Below are 19,410 nucleotides of genomic sequence, written 5' to 3'. Positions count from 1 at the left end.
CCTCGAGTAAATAACAAAAATATAGGACTAATTTTACAGCAGAATGTACTAAAGTATATCCACGTCTAGTGAAGGTGAGGAACAGTGGCGGATCTAGACCAAATTTACCAGGGGGCCAGGAGGGGGGCCAGAGTGTTTTCATGGGGCCCCGGAAAAGCATGAAATAAAAAAAGGCAAGGGGTTCAAATATATTAATATAGCTGCATGAAGTGACATTTCTTTTCAATGAGGTTCAATAAAAATTCTATTTCTTATGAGGTCAATATACATTTATATTTTAGGAATTTTACGCATTTTTTTTTTTATTTATTTAAGTTTAAATTACCATTTTCTATAAAATCTGAATTAGAACTCAAGAAAAACTGATAAATTCAGCTGTAAAAATTTGAGTATTTAAAAAAAAAGTTTGTTTAGAAAAAAAAAACATTTAGCACATGAAAGCTGGGATCCTATCTCAATCCCATTGAAGCTATCACCTTATTGTTTTTGAATAATTAGTAAAACTGAATTTGTAAAGAAAAAGAATGAAATAGATCCAAAGGATCTATCAGTAACCATGTCTGTTCCAGCACATATAATCGTTAGAATTTATTTTAAGTATTAAGTCTTCAGTACAGGGGCCAGGACATGATCTACAGGGGCACTGGACCCCGTTGGCCCCTGTCTAGAACCGGCCATGGTGAGGAATGATGACCGCAAAAAGTTCGAGGCAACAACATTGAAACTATTGAAAACTGAAAATAAAAGACCAGTTAGTTAATAAACAGTTGTTGAATGGGGGTGGGTTAGTGGACTAGGGAGAGATTAATCATATCTAAGAAATCAGATGATTTTTTTTTTCTGGCTGGATGTAACATCCAAGCTAAATATATATATATAAAAAATATTGTTAACTCAAGAAGCTCAATCGGAGCAGTCCAAACCCAGTTCAACTGTAGTCAATGAGTGTTCCGTTTTTTGTACAGGTCCTTGAACGGCCCACATGACCTCCGCTGTCTGATGGCTTCATTTCCTTTGCTGCTGCACTGGATGCCATCCTGTCAGCACTGAGAACCGTCGCTTTGACATCATGAATCTGTTTCCAACCCGCTGTTAGCTTCTCTTCTTAGAACAGCCCCAGACATGAGCAGGTCTCCGAAAAGCCAGTCAACTTCGGACTGTTTACCTCTGAACCTCCACCTGATGTGACTCTGCTCGGTGTCAAGGTAAGTAAAGTCTGTCCAAGAGCTGTTCCGGTGTTCTGTCAGAGCAGCTTTCCCTGTCAGATCGGCAGGAACCCGGTCGGTCTGTAACGTTTCACTGCTGTAGGTCTGGTGTTTGAGCTGCTGACAGAGAGCTCCTTGTTTACCCTCGCTGGGAGAAGGCCTCGGACTGTGCTTCGGTCCACATTTAGTCAGCTGCTGATGCTGACAAAGCTTTAATGGATACAATCATTATTTTGTCTGCTGCTGATGTAAATACTACAGTAATATTTGTTATATTCGGTTTACTCCTAGCTAAGCGCAACAAGTTAAACTGCTGAAAAAAAGCTAGCTATGCTATGCTAACTTTATGCTAAGGGTTCTTCACTTTATATTTTTACTTTATATTTATATATATATATTTAGAGGCCAGTGTGTATCTGTAATTGGGTCCAAACTGTAATTTTAATAATGTTTAGTTTTAAGTGGCTGACTCTGATCCATATGCTAATGTTTTGGGGGATTTTCCGTCACTCCTCCTGTGTCCAACGTTTGGTTCCAGACATGAACGCCCCGAACCGACCGGACTACGTGTCCATCCCCTTCACCGAGCCGCAGAGCGGGGGCTACAACAACAACAAACAGCGGAGGAGGCAGTCCTGCTGGAGGGTGAGAAGTAGTGATAAGTTAATGAGGCATCTTTAAGCTAAACTGTGATGAAGCTGCGTTGATACTGTCTTACTGAATACTGACACCTGCTGGACACTTAAAGACACTACAGGCAGCTTATTTGACACACTAAACTGAATCTTGTTGATAATCTAGTACAATGGTATAATTTAAATTATTTTAGGTTATATTGTATTATTTCATATCTATGTTTCAATTGAAAATATCTTTTATTTTTTTATATGCACCCAAAATAATCTAAACATAAAAAATAACGTGAAAATGTAGAGGAAAATGTGAATAAGGACGCTTGTGCGCTAGGATTTTAAATCATAATTTTAAAACTATAAGTGCAGTAAAAACTGTAAATAAACTAAGAGTCAGTTTGAAATTAACTTTAATTCAGATAAGTTGAGTCATAACTGAGAGGAAATGTATGACATGATTAAAATAAAAACGCAACAGCTTTAATGTTTCTATTCCTTTTAGGCTGCTCCAGATTTCTTGATAATTTTAATGATAAACTGCAAAAGATGAGACTTTTGTTTTTTTTAGAAGATGCATGTTGACAGATATGTTTTTAAACACAGTTTAGCGAATCAGTCAATTAGAAACAACTCCTGTATCGGTCACATGACTTTCTTGTAGCACACCGATACAGTGTTTTGCTCTATGGGCTCCACCAACGTATCACTTAGTGAGAAGCCTGCTGCTCTGGGTCCTCCTAAACACACACAGCCTCTTGCTCACACAATTAATGTTGACTAAAGCTGTCCCAGTCACATTCAGTGATCTGCAAACATGTGTCCGTCTGGACTTTATGTGCTACTTTCAGCTCACTTTAACATCAACATCCGTTTCCATAGTGGTGCTCTTAAATTAACGGTTTGGACATAAAGGAATAAAATGTTTATCAGTGAAACTTTAGAGCATCTTAGATGCTGGTGAAGATTCTCAGTCTTCCAGGTCATAGTCATTTCAAAAAAGTAAAAGAAAAAAAAACAATCCACTGGACTTTGTTTCCAAGTTTGAAGATGTTTCTCATCCAGGAAGCTTTTTCAATTTAAAATGGCTTTATAGAATGGACCAAAAACAAAACATTGTTTTGGCTTAGAAATGTGCATGTTTTCTAAGCCAAAGCAAGGCTTTTTTCGGTGCTATTTCTGCCATTTTTACCTTGAAAAAGCCTACCAGATCCACAGTGTATTAGTGGATGAAATGATCCACTCCACAATCTCAGCCAGGAGATTGAAATAGAGATGGATGCTCAACGTTCTTCATCTTTCCCCCCCATTTGTGCCTTCAGAAATGGAAGCAACTGTCCAGGCTACAGCGGAGTCTCGTCCTCTTCATGCTCGTCCTGCTTTTCATCTGTGGAATGGCTTCCTATCCCACAGTCACCAAACGCCTCACAGGTAAGCTGTCCTCTATGTGAACATGATTGGAACGTTTACTGAGGGATAGGTTGTCTGACTTTGTTTGAATTGTATATCTTAACCCGTTCAGTAAATTCTACTTCATGATTTTTGTTTCAAGGCCTTGCCGAGAGAGAGCTGGACGCTGAGAGGAACATCCTTCTGAGACCCTTCAAACCTTACGGTTTGCCGGAGCCTTTCAAACAGGGCCAACAGCCGCTGCCCGAGCAGCTCTCACAGGTTAGATATCTGGCAAAGTGTTGCTGTATATCGCACCATATCAAGACATTTAATCCAAAGGAAATGAATCCGCTTCACTGGAATCACTGAGGCAGAATAATATGATCTTATTAACAGCAAAGCGCCATTGACAGATTTTAGTGTTGCTTGTGAAAACTTCTAAAAACCCTTTAAGAAACATTAGCATAACTGCTACCCTATGGGGTCTGCCATTCAGCATCGTTCCTTTGCGGCTCCTTCATATCTGCACTCATGTGACTGCTTTTGCTGCTCATGTTTGGGACACTTCCAGGTATCAGATAATGAGCAGATGTGTTTGTAACATTTCATTTTCATTTAATAACAAAGCATTATATGTCAGATAAGCTCCAGTTCAGGTTGGGTAAGGATGCAGCGGTTTAACCTCTTATTTGGATGTATCTTGGTTCTTTAACAGGTAAAAAGTTTTCTTTAGTAACGATGTCATTTACTGATGGTTGATGCTTGTCATCACTTGACAGAGGAAATTATCCAATAAAAGAGGACCACCCATCCTGCAGAACCGGCTTGAGAAGAAAGGCAACTTGTCAAATGTCGTGTCTGAAGGCAACGCAGCTGCCATCAGGAAGGAAGGAGATGAGAACCGAGTCATCAGGTTAAGATTACCTCTGTTAATAACAGAGTCATCGGGTTAGGATTAACTCTGTTAATAACAGAGTCATCGGGTTAGGATTAACTCTGTTAATAACAGAGTCATCGGGTTAGGATTAACTCTCTTAATAACAGAGTAATCGGGTTAAGATTAACTCTGTTAATAACAGTCATCGGGTTAGGATTAACTCTGTTAATAACAGAGTCATCGGGTTAGGATTAACTCTCTTAATAACAGAGTCATCGGGTTAAGATTAACTCTGTTAATAACAGAGTCATCGGGTTAGGATTAACTCTCTTAATAACAGAGTCATCGGGTTAAGATTAACTCTGTTAATAACAGAGTCATCGGGTTAAGATTAACTCTCTTAATAACAGAGTCATCGGGTTAAGATTAACTCTGTTAATAACAGAGTCATCGGGTTAGGATTAACTCTGTTAATAACAGAGTCATCGGGTTAAGATTAACTCTGTTAATAACAGAGTCATCGGGTTAAGATTAACTCTCTTAATAACAGAGTCATCGGGTTAAGATTAACTCTGTTAATAACAGAGTCATCGGGTTAGGATTAACTCTGTTAATAACAGAGTCATCGGGTTAAGATTACCTCTGTTAATAACAGAGTCATCGGGTTAAGATTAACTCTGTTAATAACAGAGTCATCGGGTTAAGATTAACTCTGTTAATAACAGAGTCATCGGGTTAAGATTAACTCTGTTAATAACGGAGTCATCGGGTTAAGATTAACTCTGTTAATAACAGAGTCATCGGGTTAAGATTAACTCTGTTAATAACAGAGTCATCGGGTTAGGATTAATCGTTAATAACGGAGTCATCGGGTTAGGATTAACTCTGTTAATAACGGAGTCATCGGGTTAAGATTACCTCTGTTAATAACAGAGTCATCGGGTTAAGATTAACTCTGTTAATAACAGAGTCATCGGGTTAAGATTAACTCTGTTAATAACGGAGTCATCGGGTTAAGATTAACTCTGTTAATAACAGAGTCATCGGGTTAGGATTAACTCTGTTAATAACGGAGTCATCGGGTTAAGATTAACTCTGTTAATAACAGAGTCATCGGGTTAAGATTAACTCTGTTAATAACAGAGTCATCGGGTTAAGATTAACTCTGTTAATAACAGAGTCATCGGGTTAAGATTAACTCTGTTAATAACGGAGTCATCGGGTTAAGATTAACTGTTAATAACAGAGTCATCGGGTTAGGATTAATTGTAAAAAACGGAGTAATCAAGTTAAGATTAACTCTGTTAATAACAGAGTCATCGGGTTAAGATTAACTCTGTTAATAACAGAGTCATCGGGTTAAGATTAACTCTGTTAATAACAGAGTCATCGGGTTAAGATTAACTCTGTTAATAACAGAGTCATCGGGTTAGGATTAACTCTGTTAATAACAGAGTCATCGGGTTAAGATTAACTGTTAATAACAGAGTCATCGGGTTAGGATTAATTGTTAAAAATGGAGTAATCAAGTTAAGATTAACTCTGTTAATAACAGAGTCATCGGGTTAAGATTAACTCTGTTAATAACAGAGTCATCTGGTTAGGATTAACTCTGTTAATAACAGAGTCATCGGGTTAAGATTAACTCTCTTAATAACAGAGTCATCGGGTTAAGATTAACTCTGTTAATAACAGAGTCATCGGGTTAGGATTAACTCTGTTAATAACAGAGTCATCGGGTTAAGATTAACTCTGTTAATAACAGAGTCATCGGGTTAAGATTAACTCTCTTAATAACAGAGTCATCGGGTTAGGATTAACTCTCTTAATAACAGAGTCATCGGGTTAAGATTAACTCTGTTAATAACAGAGTCATCGGGTTAAGATTAACTCTCTTAATAACAGAGTCATCGGGTTAGGATTAACTCTCTTAATAACAGAGTCATCGGGTTAAGATTAACTCTGTTAATAACAGAGTCATCGGGTTAAGATTAACTCTGTTAATAACAGAGTCATCGGGTTAAGATTAACTCTCTTAATAACAGAGTCATCGGGTTAGGATTAATTGTTAAAAATGGAGTAATCAAGTTAAGATTAACTCTGTTAATAACAGAGTCATCGGGTTAGGATTAACTCTGTTAATAACAGAGTCATCGGGTTAGGATTAACTCTGTTAATAACAGAGTCATCGGGTTAGGATTAACTCTGTTAATAACAGAGTCATCGGGTTAGGATTAACTGTTAATAACAGAGTCATCGGGTTAGGATTAACTCTGTTAATAACGGAGTCATCGGGTTAGGATTAACTCTGTTAATAACAGAGTCATCGGGTTAGGATTAACTGTTAATAACAGAGTCATCGGGTTAGGATTAACTGTTAATAACAGAGTCATCGGGTTAGGATTAACTCTGTTAATAAAGGAGTCATCGGGTTAAGATTAACTCTGTTAATAACGGAGTCATCGGGTTAAGATTAACTGTTAATAACAGAGTCATCGGGTTAGGATTAATTGTTAATAACGGAGCCATCGGGTTAGGATTAACTCTGTTAATAACAGAGTCATCAGGTTAGGATTAACTCCGTGTTAATAGCCGCATCGTTGGGTTAAAGTTAACTAGTATCAGTTAGATTAATCAGGTCAGACTTAACTCTGTTATTAGCTGCTAATGCTGTAGCTTTGTATCATCTTCTTTGATTAAATTCAAATTGTTAAGTTATTATGTTGCTGGATGTTAAGATAGAAAGTGAAGAAGGTTTAACATTTTTTCTTAACTTGTGGTGACTTACAGCTGGCGTGGGGCCATGATCGACACGGATCAGGCCACGGAGGGAACCAGGGATGGGCAGAACAAGGAGGAGCCACCTGGAAATCAACAAGTTGGAGGATTCAATGGTTCAGGTTGGTGGAGCTTTTATCCGCTCCAGTAGCGACAAACGTTCATGCATTGCTGTATCGTGCTTGTGAATCAGGGTGTGGATTCACCTGCCCTGATGACCTGTCACTGTTCTCCAGGAACCAGCCGGATGGAGGCAGTGCGGGACGCTTTCAGACATGCCTGGAAGGGTTATAAAGACTATTCCTGGGGCCATGATGAGCTCAGGCCCGTGTCCAGGTCCTACAGCGAGTGGTTCGGTCTGGGTCTCACTCTGATTGACGCTCTGGACACCATGTGGATCCTTGGGCTCAAAGAAGGTATGAAAAGTTTATCTACTTATCCTTTTAGAGTTTTGATAATATAGGAGGGTGGAAATGTCCTCTCAAATGACTTCTGTTAACTTTTAGAGTTTGAAGAGGCCAAGCAGTGGGTTGCCACGGAGCTGACGTTCAACAAAAACGTTGATGTCAATCTGTTTGAAAGCACCATCCGCATCCTGGGAGGCCTGCTGAGCAGCTACCACCTGAGCGGAGATAGCCTGTTCCTGGACAAAGCAGTGAGTCCCCCCCCCCCAGTACAGCTCCCAGTCCTCCAGCTGCTGGTTTACGTTCATTTCTGCTTTTATTGCCCATAGACTGAAACAAGTTTTTCTCAGCTAACAGGTAAGAGCTGGTGGATAATGTCAGAAAATAGCTAAAAATATTTGTTTCTAAAACCAAGGAGACACAAAAAGTCTCTGCCTATTTTTATTCTTTTTATTAATATCTGAGGACAGAGGAGGACAATTGGAACGTCTTAAAAATTACTTTCATAGAGATTTAAGACAAAGAAAATAACAGTTATTCTACTTGTAGAAAAAACAACGGTTGTTGACATGAAGTTAAAGTCAAAACTTTATTAAAAAAATTCAATTTAACGTGCGTTACTGTTTATTAATTGTGCTCTGGTGCTCATGGTTTCCATAAAATGAACTTGACGGTTGAATTGTGGAGAATCTAAGCTTTCTAAGGTTGTTTAACATGTCTATATTGGTAAAAGTTTAACCAGTGTTATTTTCAAGTGTACTGCTGTGTTTAATGTAAATATACAAAACAGAGCGCTGGCGAAGCATTTCTACCACATCATGCAGATAAATGTTTTTTTCTAAATACAATGCTTTTATTTAAAAAACGTATTCACTGTGGAGGAGGCAGCCATTTGAAACCCGTATGGCGATCTCACCTTAAATTGTTTTTTGTTTTTTTATAGATGACTAAAGGGCTACACGCTGATTGAGGTAGTTAAAAGTCTATTTTAAATGCAAATCTGACCTTTTGTGCATGCATACTGACTGCTAATCTGACAGAACACTGGCAGAGAACTCTTCTTCTTATGGAGATATCCTGCTGACTAGGTGTATCCTGGCTCTTTGCTGCCTCTCTAGGTTAAATACAAAATTACCGGCGGAGGCGTTTTCACTGTAGGGAACTTTTGCGAAGAATGGAGCCCTGACGCATGCACACAATTAAAAAACAAAAAACAAACAGCCGTTGAACATATCTTCCAGCACAGAATCCTCTTTCATCACTTCAATATGGCTAACCTAATGAGCTAAAAGAGGCTAACCTGTTAGCTACTGAGCACAGCTAGCTACAGCACTACCCAGCTCTCCCCCTTTATATCATGGTCTTGCAGGTACTTTGTTCACCCTAAACAGATTTTTCTCAGAGGCTCGGAGGCTGCATTATGTTATCATCGTTGTCTGGGCAACCACAGTGTTTTACGTCATGCGGTAACGTTCAGCCAATCGTATAGCACAATATCACTGGCAGGGGCAGGGCCAGAGCAGAGTAGTGCCTACACTGGGTCTGGATCAGTTACATAACTTTGATCATTTCTGTCACAGGTGAGAAAAACGGAGCAGGGAGCTTCCTGGGTGTGCTGATTCTTTACCAATCAGTCATCAATAATTAGCCTCCATCTCTGGTTAGCGTCTGTTCTAGGTGTCTTAGATCTACACTCCTCTGTTCTCCCTCAGAGAGACATCGGGTCCAGGCTGATGCCAGCCTTTAACACACCGTCCAAGATCCCCTACTCTGACGTCAACATCGGTAAAGGCACGGCCCACCCCCCCCGCTGGACCTCTGACAGCACCGTGGCTGAAGTTACCAGCATCCAGCTGGAGTTCAGGGAACTCAGCCGCATCACCCAGGACCCACAGTACCAGGTAACTGACCAGCGCCCTCAGTATCCAGTAGAAATTAGGTGGATCTTCCATTGCAACACAGAGGAATGAACTGATAAGTGTGGACAATGGCTGTGTCCAGATTCAAGGTGGATTATATCTCAGCGCTGCACTGAACACCGTCTTAACCCACACGTCCTCCTAAGACTCAAATGCCTCTCTTTAGTTTGAAGGAAGGATCTAGATCGTCCTTCATGGACCAACATTTCCCAGCATTCAGTGCGGGTTTAACCCAACTGGTCAAACTCAGGCTGCGATTGAGGAAGACGGTGGTGAAAATTGTGCATAAAAAAATCAAAATAACACGCTTTCTGTGAACAAAACATTGTTTTAGATGTTTTGAGGTGAGAATGTAGGTTTGAATAAAATCTGATATTTGCTTCGTTTATTTAGATGACAGATAAGCCACACAACTGATAAGAACAGCCCCTTTTTTCTGTGCTGCTCCAAAGTCGGAAAGTAAGATTAGAGTCGCATATTGGCAAACAGGATTTCGGATTTGAATCACATTTGTCAGAGCCTCCAGAGCCTCATGCTGCTCTTTAATGCCGTCCTATTGGTTCCCTGGAGTTTTGTTTTCTTCAAAACTGTATTAAAATGGAAGAAGATGAATATTTCTTTGTTTGTTTGTTTTAATATGGTGTACAGGAGGTGAAAAAAAACATTCAGTATGGTTTCCAATGCTGTACAAAAATGTATAATAAATACATTTAAACAATAAATGTAAACATTTCTGTCAAGTGAGATTTGCATCATAGCCTGCAACATGTTTCAGCGCGGTGCGGTGTCAGGCAGGTGGCTGTGTGTGTCGGGCCCTTTGGGGGGAAAAAAGGAAGATAGCTGATGAGAACAGAGGATTTAAAGAAGAATGGATCGAATAATTTTGTTTCATTATCAATGCGGAAGGGTTGCCTGCATGTTAGCTTTAAGAAGTTGTCAATTAATAAAAAGAGTCATTTGGAAAGGCATTTCCAGGGAAGGCATGCTAAATATACAGCCAACCACCAAGCTGGAAGTGAGAGAAAAAATGCCATTGCAGAACTTCTGCATAAATTAGAAGAGAGCAAAGATAGATTTAAGAAGTAGATTTCATCTCCAGACTCCACCACTGCTGCTAGTTTGGTTGCAAGCATGGAAAACCGTCCACAGATCGAACAGGTAGAGCTCTGATGCAGTGATGGGAACTTTCTTCCATTTTTCCCCCCACAAATCCTCAAAAAAAAAAGGACACAATAAATTGGATTTCTTTGAGTTTCCATAATTTCATCAATGCAACAAAACTCAATACATTAATATTGTAATTGAATTTAAACTTAAAGCATCAAAAATCATACAGCAGAATCACAGATGCGACATTCTCTCCAGGATAAACATTTAATCATGAATGCTTATTATAAATTTAAGCCCACCTAGTCCTTTTCTATAGAGCCTGTGTTGCCACGAGGCTTACATTTTACATTTTAGCAACTCCAGACAGATTTTTTTTCTGTTTTTTTTTTTTTTTTGGTCCAGTTTGGCTCTATTAACATTTTGGGTTGCTGATCCATGGTTCAGACCAACTTTGTCTCCTTTGCTTGTATTTTCTCAGGAGAAATTTCCGTAGGTGTTCTAGGCCGGACTTAGACAGTACGATATCCTAACTCGTTGCTCTTAGCTACAGCTCAAACTGTACGACGAAACTCCTTACAATGCAGGTCCAAAAACCACAAATCGGACTCAATGCTGAGAGATGTTGCTGGTCGGACCCGTCAATCTGGAAGAAGAATTCCTTTATTTGCACATGAACAGTCTACGAGGTTCAGGTAAACAGACTCGTAGCTCAGTAGGATTTCCCCACAAACACCTTAAAAGGGCAGACTGAATTTCAAACAGGTTTGATTTTCTCTTGACCTTACAATTTCTGATTGGGAGCTGGTCGGGAGAGACTAATCGCCCCTCATTACCGCCTGATTAATACACGATACAGGACGCACAAAGAGGCTGAAACTCGGCCCCACCCAAAAAATTCTCACACGACTGGAGAATCTGCCGCAAAAGGCAAAAACACGTACAGTGTATGCCAGACTTTAGATGTCTGTTAATGTCCCTGATTCAGATGATGGCAGCAAGGAGGCCGCTGAAACATTAAGGACAAGGGTCCCTGAAGATCACCAACCTTAAGCCATTTCTCCATGAACCATTTTGTTTGTTTTTCATTGTGTTGAACTTCTCTTTACCACAACTGAAGTTCGCCCACCTGTCTGCAGGCTGCTGTCGCTGAAGTCATGAACCAGGTCCACAAGCTTGAAGGCAAGCTAGACGGTCTGGTTCCCATGTTTATCAACACCAACAGTGGACAGTTCAGCCATCAAGGCATCTACACCCTGGGAGCCAGAGCAGACAGCTACTACGAATACCTGCTGAAGCAGTGGATCCAGGGGGGCAGGAAGGAGGACCAGTAAGTTCCTGCAAACAACAGGACAGTTTCTGTTAGAAACTGACCCAATAACTCACCCAAGGTGTCCTGAGTTCTGCTCCTCTTGTCCTTTTGGTCTGCAGGTTCTTGGAGGACTACCTTCAAGCCATTGAGGGTGTGAAGAGGAACCTGCTGCAGAAGTCTTCACCGAATGGCCTTGTTTTTGTCGGGGAGCTTTCGCACGGACAGTTCAGTCCTAAGATGGTGAGTTCCTCCTGTAGGCCTGAGAACCTCCTGGTGTTCAGGGAGACAAGTTGTCCTACAAACTGAGAGTTTTAGTTTTTACAGAGAAACGTCCCTTTTTCAGCTTATTTGAATAAAGTTTGTATTGAAGAACATTTAAGGTTTGTAGTCCAACAACGTCTAAAGGAAGATGCATTGTTGTAAATCCTTTGCAGAAACAATCCCTATTGGCTGTCCTTAAAGGTGCTAGATGACATCCTCACCTAATTTGCATACCTGTTGTCATATAATTCAGGCAATTATTCCCCAATCCATAGCAATTGGAACATAAATGCACCATTAGTTGTTTTATATGTGAGACAACAGTGTCGGTTAAAAATTCTTTGCAGGATTCAATCTTGCGATCTAGGGCAGGATTAGCAGCAGCTTTGCATGGGCACATTGTATTTGCAATCTGGATTTGAATTGGAAAGGTTTACTCTCTGCTGCAGTGCAGGCAGCCTGTTCTGCATGATGACAGTGAGAGAGAGAGAAAGAGGCAGGCTTATGATCGTCTCGCACAGGAGGGCAGAGTTTGGTGCTTTTAGTCAATTCAGTTCAGTTTATTTATATAGCTCCAATTCACAACACAAGTCATCTCAAGGCACTTTCCAGTTCACCAGATCATCCAGTCAGATTGATTAATAGTTTTCTAAGGAAAACCAGTTGATTGCATCGACTCATTGAATTGAAGGCAATCCCTCACACTAAGCATGCTTGTAGCGACAGTGGAGAGAAAAATCTCCCTTTTAACAGGAAGAAACATCCAGCAGAAACAGGCTCAGTGTGAGCGGCCATCTGCTGAGGCTGACTGGGGTTCAAGGAGACAGAAGCAGAGATACAAAAAGCAGCTGTAAAGGTGGCCCCGTCCAGGAAACGCACAGCCAGGCAGACGAGCTCCGAGCCAGCTCCCATGTCAGAGGATGAAGAGAGCACGTCCAGTTAGTCACAGTCAGAGAAACATGACTACACTGAAAAACAGACAGATCTCCAGCATCTATAAACAAGCGTGTTGATGGCAGCAGCACAGCTGATATTTCTCTCCAGGATGGAGTCACAGCCAAACAGGAACAGACCAGATGAAGCTGTTATGAGAAAAAGCAGAGAGAGCAGAACGTTAGAGATTGAACTAACAGATTCTGCAGAGTGGGAGAATAGAGATAGAATGATGAAAAAGGAGTCCCTATGTCCTCCAGCAGTCTAAGCCTATAGCAGCATAACTATAGAGATAGCTCAGGATAACCTGAGCCACTCTAACTAGAAGCTTTATCAAAAAGGAAAGTTTAAGCCTAGCCTTAAAAGTAGACAGGGTGTCTGCCTCACGGAATAGAACTGGTAGTTGGTTCCACAGGGGAGGAGCCTGATAACTAAAAGATCTGCCTCCCATTTATGTTGCCAGTCTCCAATAATACAGAGAAAAAAAGAAGATGGATTTGGCGCTAGGTGCTTTTTTGAAATAAAGGCACTAGGGGGATCTGAAAAGGCGCTAGATTTGGCGAGAAAAGCACTCTGTTGGCAACACTGGGAAGATGATTGATTTCTTCTCCAGATTGAGGTTGTGTTGAGGATTCTTGGTGCTTTTCTCTGCTCGGTCCTCGCTAACTGGAACGGTCTGTGACCTCTTCCTGTTTAGGATCATCTCGTGTGTTTCCTGCCCGGCACTCTGGCGCTCGGTGCTCATAACGGTCTGCCTGCCGATCACATGGATCTGGCCAAGGAGCTGATGCAGACCTGCTACCAGATGTACGTCCAAATGGAGACTGGCCTGAGTCCTGAGATCGTTCACTTCAATATGCACCAGGGCAGCACCAGAGACATTGAAGTGAAGGTAATTTACTATTATTTAATAAATAGAAAAATGATAGAAAAAATCCTGAGAGAAGTGGATCAGTGGTTGTTTCTGAAGCTCTGATTTCACCAGCAGTCTATTCTTTCTGTACCTCTTCATAGTAACGTCACATTATCTGCTGCTGGGGAATTTTTCCTTCCACTCAACTTTCCACTGTGAATTTCCAGCTTCATTAACAATGTCCTAATGTGGAGGCCGTGTTCAGTGACCGTCTGTGTCAGCCAGCAATCTCCCCTCTGGTTGTTTAAGGTCCTAAAAATCTGAAGTAATATTCTGATAAACTGGATCCTTGGATTTTGTTTCCTGTAAACTGTTAAATTTTCCAGTTTCACTTAATGAACTCTTGGGTGGTTCTTCATCCGAGATGAAAACACTTTATTCACTCTGTAGATCAACATTTCTAGCTCAGCTTCTTGATACCTTCTTCTCTTAAATTGGTATTTACCTCTTCATGCTCTTTAGTGATAAATCATGGATGCTGTGAGCCAACATTACTTAGTTATGTTGTAAAGTAAACCTCATATGGACCATGAGGAAATGTTGAGAGATGAGAAAATCCAGGTTTCTTTTTTCTGACTTCCATGTTTGTGTTTCTTTATTAAAGCCTGCAGATAGACACAACCTCCTTCGACCCGAGACTGTGGAGAGTCTCTTCTATCTGTACAGATTCACAAAGGATCACAAATACCAGGACTGGGGCTGGGAGATTCTGCAAAGTTTTAACAAGTACACCAAGGTTAGTATGATGGAGGATTATCTGACAGGACATGCTGACAGGAAGGAGGCGTCATAGATTACAGAAATAATCCTGTTCTTTCTCCTTTTATACACAGACGTTATATTTTGGATTTAGATTTTTTTTAACTTAATTTTCTAATTGTCGCTGCTGTTGCTTCAGTCCAGTCATATTATTATGTAACAGGAGAAAGGGACACTTTCCTCTTGAAAAGCATCAGAGCCCACCATCCATTAGCTGAAACCTGTAACGTTGTCTAATGTTGTCAGTTCATTATTAAAAGGAACAAGCTCAAAGTTTAGTTCACACAGATGAAAATGAACCAGCTCACCTTTATAGTTCACTTTTTCAAAAAATGAATTAAGTTTCCAAACCTATAAATGAACTACCGTAAATTCCGGACTATAGAGCGCACCTGATTACAAGCCGCACGCTCTAATTTTAGAAAGAAAATCAATTTTGTACTTTTATAAGCTGCACCGGATTTTAAGCCGCAGGTTTCCCACGTTGTATGAGATATTTACAAATAAAGATATTACACCTGAGCATTTTTTTAACGTTTGATTTAAACCGTATGATAAAACAAACAAATACGGTACATATTATGAATGCTTTTTTTTTTTCAAACAACCTGTAACACATTTAAATATACGTATGTGTCGGTAACACGCAAATAACGCTGCATATACCCGTACTTTTAATTGAACAGCGCACAGAACATTGCAGCCGACCAGGAAAAGTCATTAATCACTTTCTTCTTCCTCCTGCGCACTAAAACCCTTAAAGTCCTCTTCCTCGGTGTCTGAATGGAACAGCTTCAGGATTCTGTCACTGACTTCAGTCTCATCCTTTTCGCTCTCACTTGAGCACTCGCGGTCCTCTTCATCCCGCAGCAGCCCAGCCTTCCGAAGCCCGCCGTCGATGCTGGATGTTTTCACACGGCTCCACGCATTGAGAACCCACTGGCAGACATCCGTGAAAGATGATTTCCGTTTTCAATCGCTAGATGGATTGCCTTTAACTTAAAAGCGGCATCGTATGCTTTTCTTCGAGTATCCATGTTGAGGGTGAGTATAAATCACTGATTTACAAGATTGTAAATAACTGTGAAAGTGAGAATTATGTATCGCACAATTTAATTGGACCTCTGTGAATCAGGGTTCCCGCGGGTCCTTAAAAATTCTGAAAAGGCATTAAATTCTTCAAAATAAAACTAAGGCCTTAATTGGTATTAAAATGTCTTAAATCAGTCTTTTTTGGTTTTAATTTTTAAAACATCATAAATAGGATTATTTTTATTACGATTTATTTTTGTAATCTTTTTTTTCTATTTAGAAAAAAATAAAAGGTCGCCATTATTGGTTCCGTCCCGATAGCGGAACCAATAAAACGTTGTTGCGGCCGGGACATTTGGGAGATGCGCTATTTGCTTTTTATCTGGAAAATATGAGCAAGTGTAAATGTAATGAAAAATGGCTATCCAGCCAAGAGTTTTCTCCATGGCTAAAACTTGGGAACATATATATGAGGCACAGAGTATTTTGTGCAAGAAGCGATTCAAGCTCGGAACGATAGAAATTAAGGCAGTGGAAGCACGAAACACAAAGCGTCAAAATGGAGTTACAGAGAAACAGCCGGTATTTCTCAGTTTAGTTCCACCCTTGTCTCTGCAACGCCTCCACTTATCACCAAATCAAACATACTAAGAAAACCATACAAAGAAAAATAGCTGCAAAAAGACTTAGCACTGGTTATGTTGTGGCTTTAAAACTGATTTGTTTTGTTCCCTGCTAAAACAAAGTTTGTGAATTCAGTTAAATAATTGTTCAAATATATCTGTCATTTGTGTGTTTTTAGCTTTCTTCCTGTATGGGAAGCTTTTCAAAATTTGAAACATTAGTGCAGTGGTTTATGTTAAAATTAACCTTTGGGTTAAGTTGTTGCAAGCTGGTTTTTCTTGTGTTTCTGGAGAATTTGGTCTTAAATTTTTATTTCAAGTGGCATTAAAAAGTCTTGAATTTAACTTGCCTCATGCTGTAGAAACCCTGGTGAATACTCATCAATTTTATTGGTCTGTTTTTCGCGCCATGAAATAAAACGTGTTAGTGCACTGTATTATAGGCCGCAGTGTTCAAACAGCGGGAAAAAAGTAGCGGCTTATAGTCCGGAATTTACGGTAGTTCAAGTTAATTTGGTAAATTAAGCTACAATCCTCCACAATAGAACTTCATATTTCCCCCTTTAAATCTGTGATCATGATATATAGAAAAAAAAGGAAAATTCTGGATGCATTCAAGGTATACTGGATGTGCAGTGAAGCCTTTATTTAGACAGATTACAAAGAATTTTAGAAACATCCAGTAACATTCACACTGCAGAAAATGAAATCTAAATAAGTTTCTAAAGTATCTAAATTTCTTCTTAAAATAAGTGCATTTTTTCTTGAATTAAGGATTTAAGTGAGACACACTATGCCAATGGATCAAGACAATTTACACTTAAAATAAGAAAAAACAATTGCATTGTCTTATTTCAAGTGCTTTTTTTTTTTGGATACCTTATTTTAAGAGTAAAAATACTAATTTCATTGGCAAATCATCTTATTTACCTGCTCAAATTCAGGGTAAATACCCCTAATTTGAGACATTTTTACTCATTTTGAGATCATTTTTGCAGTGCAGGTTCTGCTTAAAAGATCTGGATCCAAATGATTTCTAATATTCCTCATTCAGTAGCAGATATTTCCCAAAATAGCTTGGATGTTTTAACTCCATGCGTCGCTTTAAATTTGAAGTGGACGTGGCTAATGTACTGACTTGTCTATTAATTCCCGGTGGAAACAGTTTGCACAAACACGTGTTGTTGTTTTTTTTTCTGTCCCAATTTTTGTTAGTTGATCAAACTTTGCCAAGTGCTCTGCAGAATTGGAATCAGAAATAGCAGCAGATAAGTCTGAATGGAGCAGACTGGTTCTAGCAGCAGACATGCTGCTCTCGCTCACGTTCATTACCACAAACCTGATCAGTTCACCGTTCACTAAAAGTATGAATGGATTCATCGAACGCCGTTTTTGACCGTTTGAACGCGTTCATGCACAACACACCAAACCCCTCTCTCCTCAGTGATGTGAATGCGTTTATCCCGGTTTCAGGTTTCTTCTGGAGGCTACACGTCCATCAACAATGTACGTGACCCGGATTATCCAAGCCCTAGAGACAAGATGGAGAGCTTCTTCCTGGGAGAGACCCTGAAATATTTGTACCTGCTGTTCTCTGAAGACCCCGACCTTATCAGCCTCGACAAATACGTGTTCAACACCGAGGCTCACCCGCTGCCCATATGGCCATCCTCTGAGTAGCATCCACTGTGACCCACAACATCTCAGGGTTGGTGTGACATCAGAGTCACGTCTTTGGGAGCAAAATGACTACAGAACAGACTCCTTTGTTGGTTTTAAAAGACTCATTTATGGCGGATCCTTTCTTATTTATTGGAGTGGTTGGTTCTGATTGTGTGGACCGATGTTCTCACTGATGCAGGATGAACTGAAGCAACAAGATGGTTGCTGCAGCTGCAACATCCTACATCTGACTCACTGATTGTTTTTGTTTCTATGATGGTTTTAAGACTTTTTCTCTATAGATATGAAGCAAAGCCGACTGAACTTCTGCTGGCCGGTTGTCTCCACATTCCTAGAAGGCAGAACCTGACCTTTGAACCCTTCTGTTGGAACAGGGGAACCGCCAGGCAAACTGAACCAGTTCTCAGAAGCTCTCTGTGAGCAAAAGGGCACACAGTCATGCTGCATTCATGTCTCCCAGGAAATGCAGAACTCCTTCCTATGTTTGAGCCCTCAGTTTAGAGAACACATATAAACAACAATCATTTCCTGATATCAGGTCAGCTTCTATCTACTTTCATCTTCATGCATAATGCATTTAAACTACTCTGCTTTACATCCATGCCACATTTCCATGGTAGTCTTTATCCGGCAGCATTTCTGTTGGTTCTGATCCATTTACACTCCAGTTGACTGACGTAATGTCCGAGGTCATGACCTCTGATCAAACCACTGATGTAATCAGCAAAGTTCTGCTGATGGACGGCATAGATGACCGCTATCAGGTTGGAGGAAACTCCTCCTGGTAGCTCTGCCTCATCCCGAACGGCTGGTTCTCTGCTTATAATGAAACTTTCTGCACGATACGGAGTAGTTCTGATTCAAGTTGGACCGCCTGACCTTCTGTTTTTTTTCCATTGACATGAATGCAGCATCTGTCTCGTTCACATGCTAATCTTCCAGCTAACAGGCTGCCACAGCAAAGCTAACAAACTGCGATTAAGTTGGGATGTTTTGTATATTTTGTCTCGTTATTAATATAAGAAAACATGGGATCTTTGAGGTGATTTTTTTTGTGTAAATATTTAGAGTTTGTGATTAAGTTTAGTAGTGAACTTCGTGGATGTAACATGCTTGTCTGTTTGCTCCTCAGACCAAACTTCGTCTGTCCTCCAGGTGTTTCCGTTCTCACATGTGCCTTTAATCTTTCCTCAGACGACATTCAGCGTGCGTCTGATAGATCGTTTCCATTAGATTAGTGATGTAAGCGGTTTCCTCGTTTTCAGGTTTACGTGATGCTAATCCTGCATAAAGCAGCTCCCATCATTTCAGCAGAAGTCTGAAATCTTCGTGTCTCAATGTTTTTTTTATTTTTTATCATTTGACTGAGATTGAAACAATGAAAGCCATTCTTCTAACGGTGCCACTTGGGAAAAATCTATTTTAGCATTTTTGATACAAATTTCAGCAGATAAAGGTTTTTCTACTTTAGTGTGAGGCGGATCTCTGAGCGATGGAAACGGAACCAGGTCAAGCAGTGGTTCTGCTGTAGGAATACGGGCTGAGATCCAGCAGATCTCAGGCAGAGTCCAAATTCCAGCCAT

General features: G+C 40.2%; 1 protein-coding gene across 1 annotated transcript; it reads left to right on the top strand.

Annotated features, from left to right (window-relative positions):
- Positions 1-963: 963 nt before the first annotated feature.
- Positions 964-19,175, top strand: man1b1b (mannosidase, alpha, class 1B, member 1b). The gene is made up of 14 exons (XM_038294106.1): positions 964-1,205; positions 1,744-1,850; positions 3,157-3,265; positions 3,387-3,505; positions 4,006-4,139; positions 6,894-7,003; positions 7,118-7,297; positions 7,388-7,536; positions 8,998-9,186; positions 11,451-11,641; positions 11,743-11,863; positions 13,515-13,709; positions 14,335-14,466; positions 17,618-19,175. Exons 2-14 carry the CDS (start codon positions 1,746-1,748, stop codon positions 17,822-17,824), a joined length of 1,941 nt encoding a protein of 646 aa, XP_038150034.1. The 5' UTR covers positions 964-1,205; positions 1,744-1,745; the 3' UTR covers positions 17,825-19,175.
- The last annotated feature ends 235 nt before the right edge of the window (positions 19,176-19,410 follow it).

The sequence above is a fragment of the Cyprinodon tularosa genome, unplaced genomic scaffold (genome assembly GCF_016077235.1).
Source record: "Cyprinodon tularosa strain WSP-4 unplaced genomic scaffold, ASM1607723v1 ctg334, whole genome shotgun sequence".
Lineage (NCBI taxonomy): Eukaryota > Metazoa > Chordata > Actinopteri > Cyprinodontiformes > Cyprinodontidae > Cyprinodon > Cyprinodon tularosa.
This window is presented reverse-complemented; position numbering and strand designations above follow the sequence as displayed.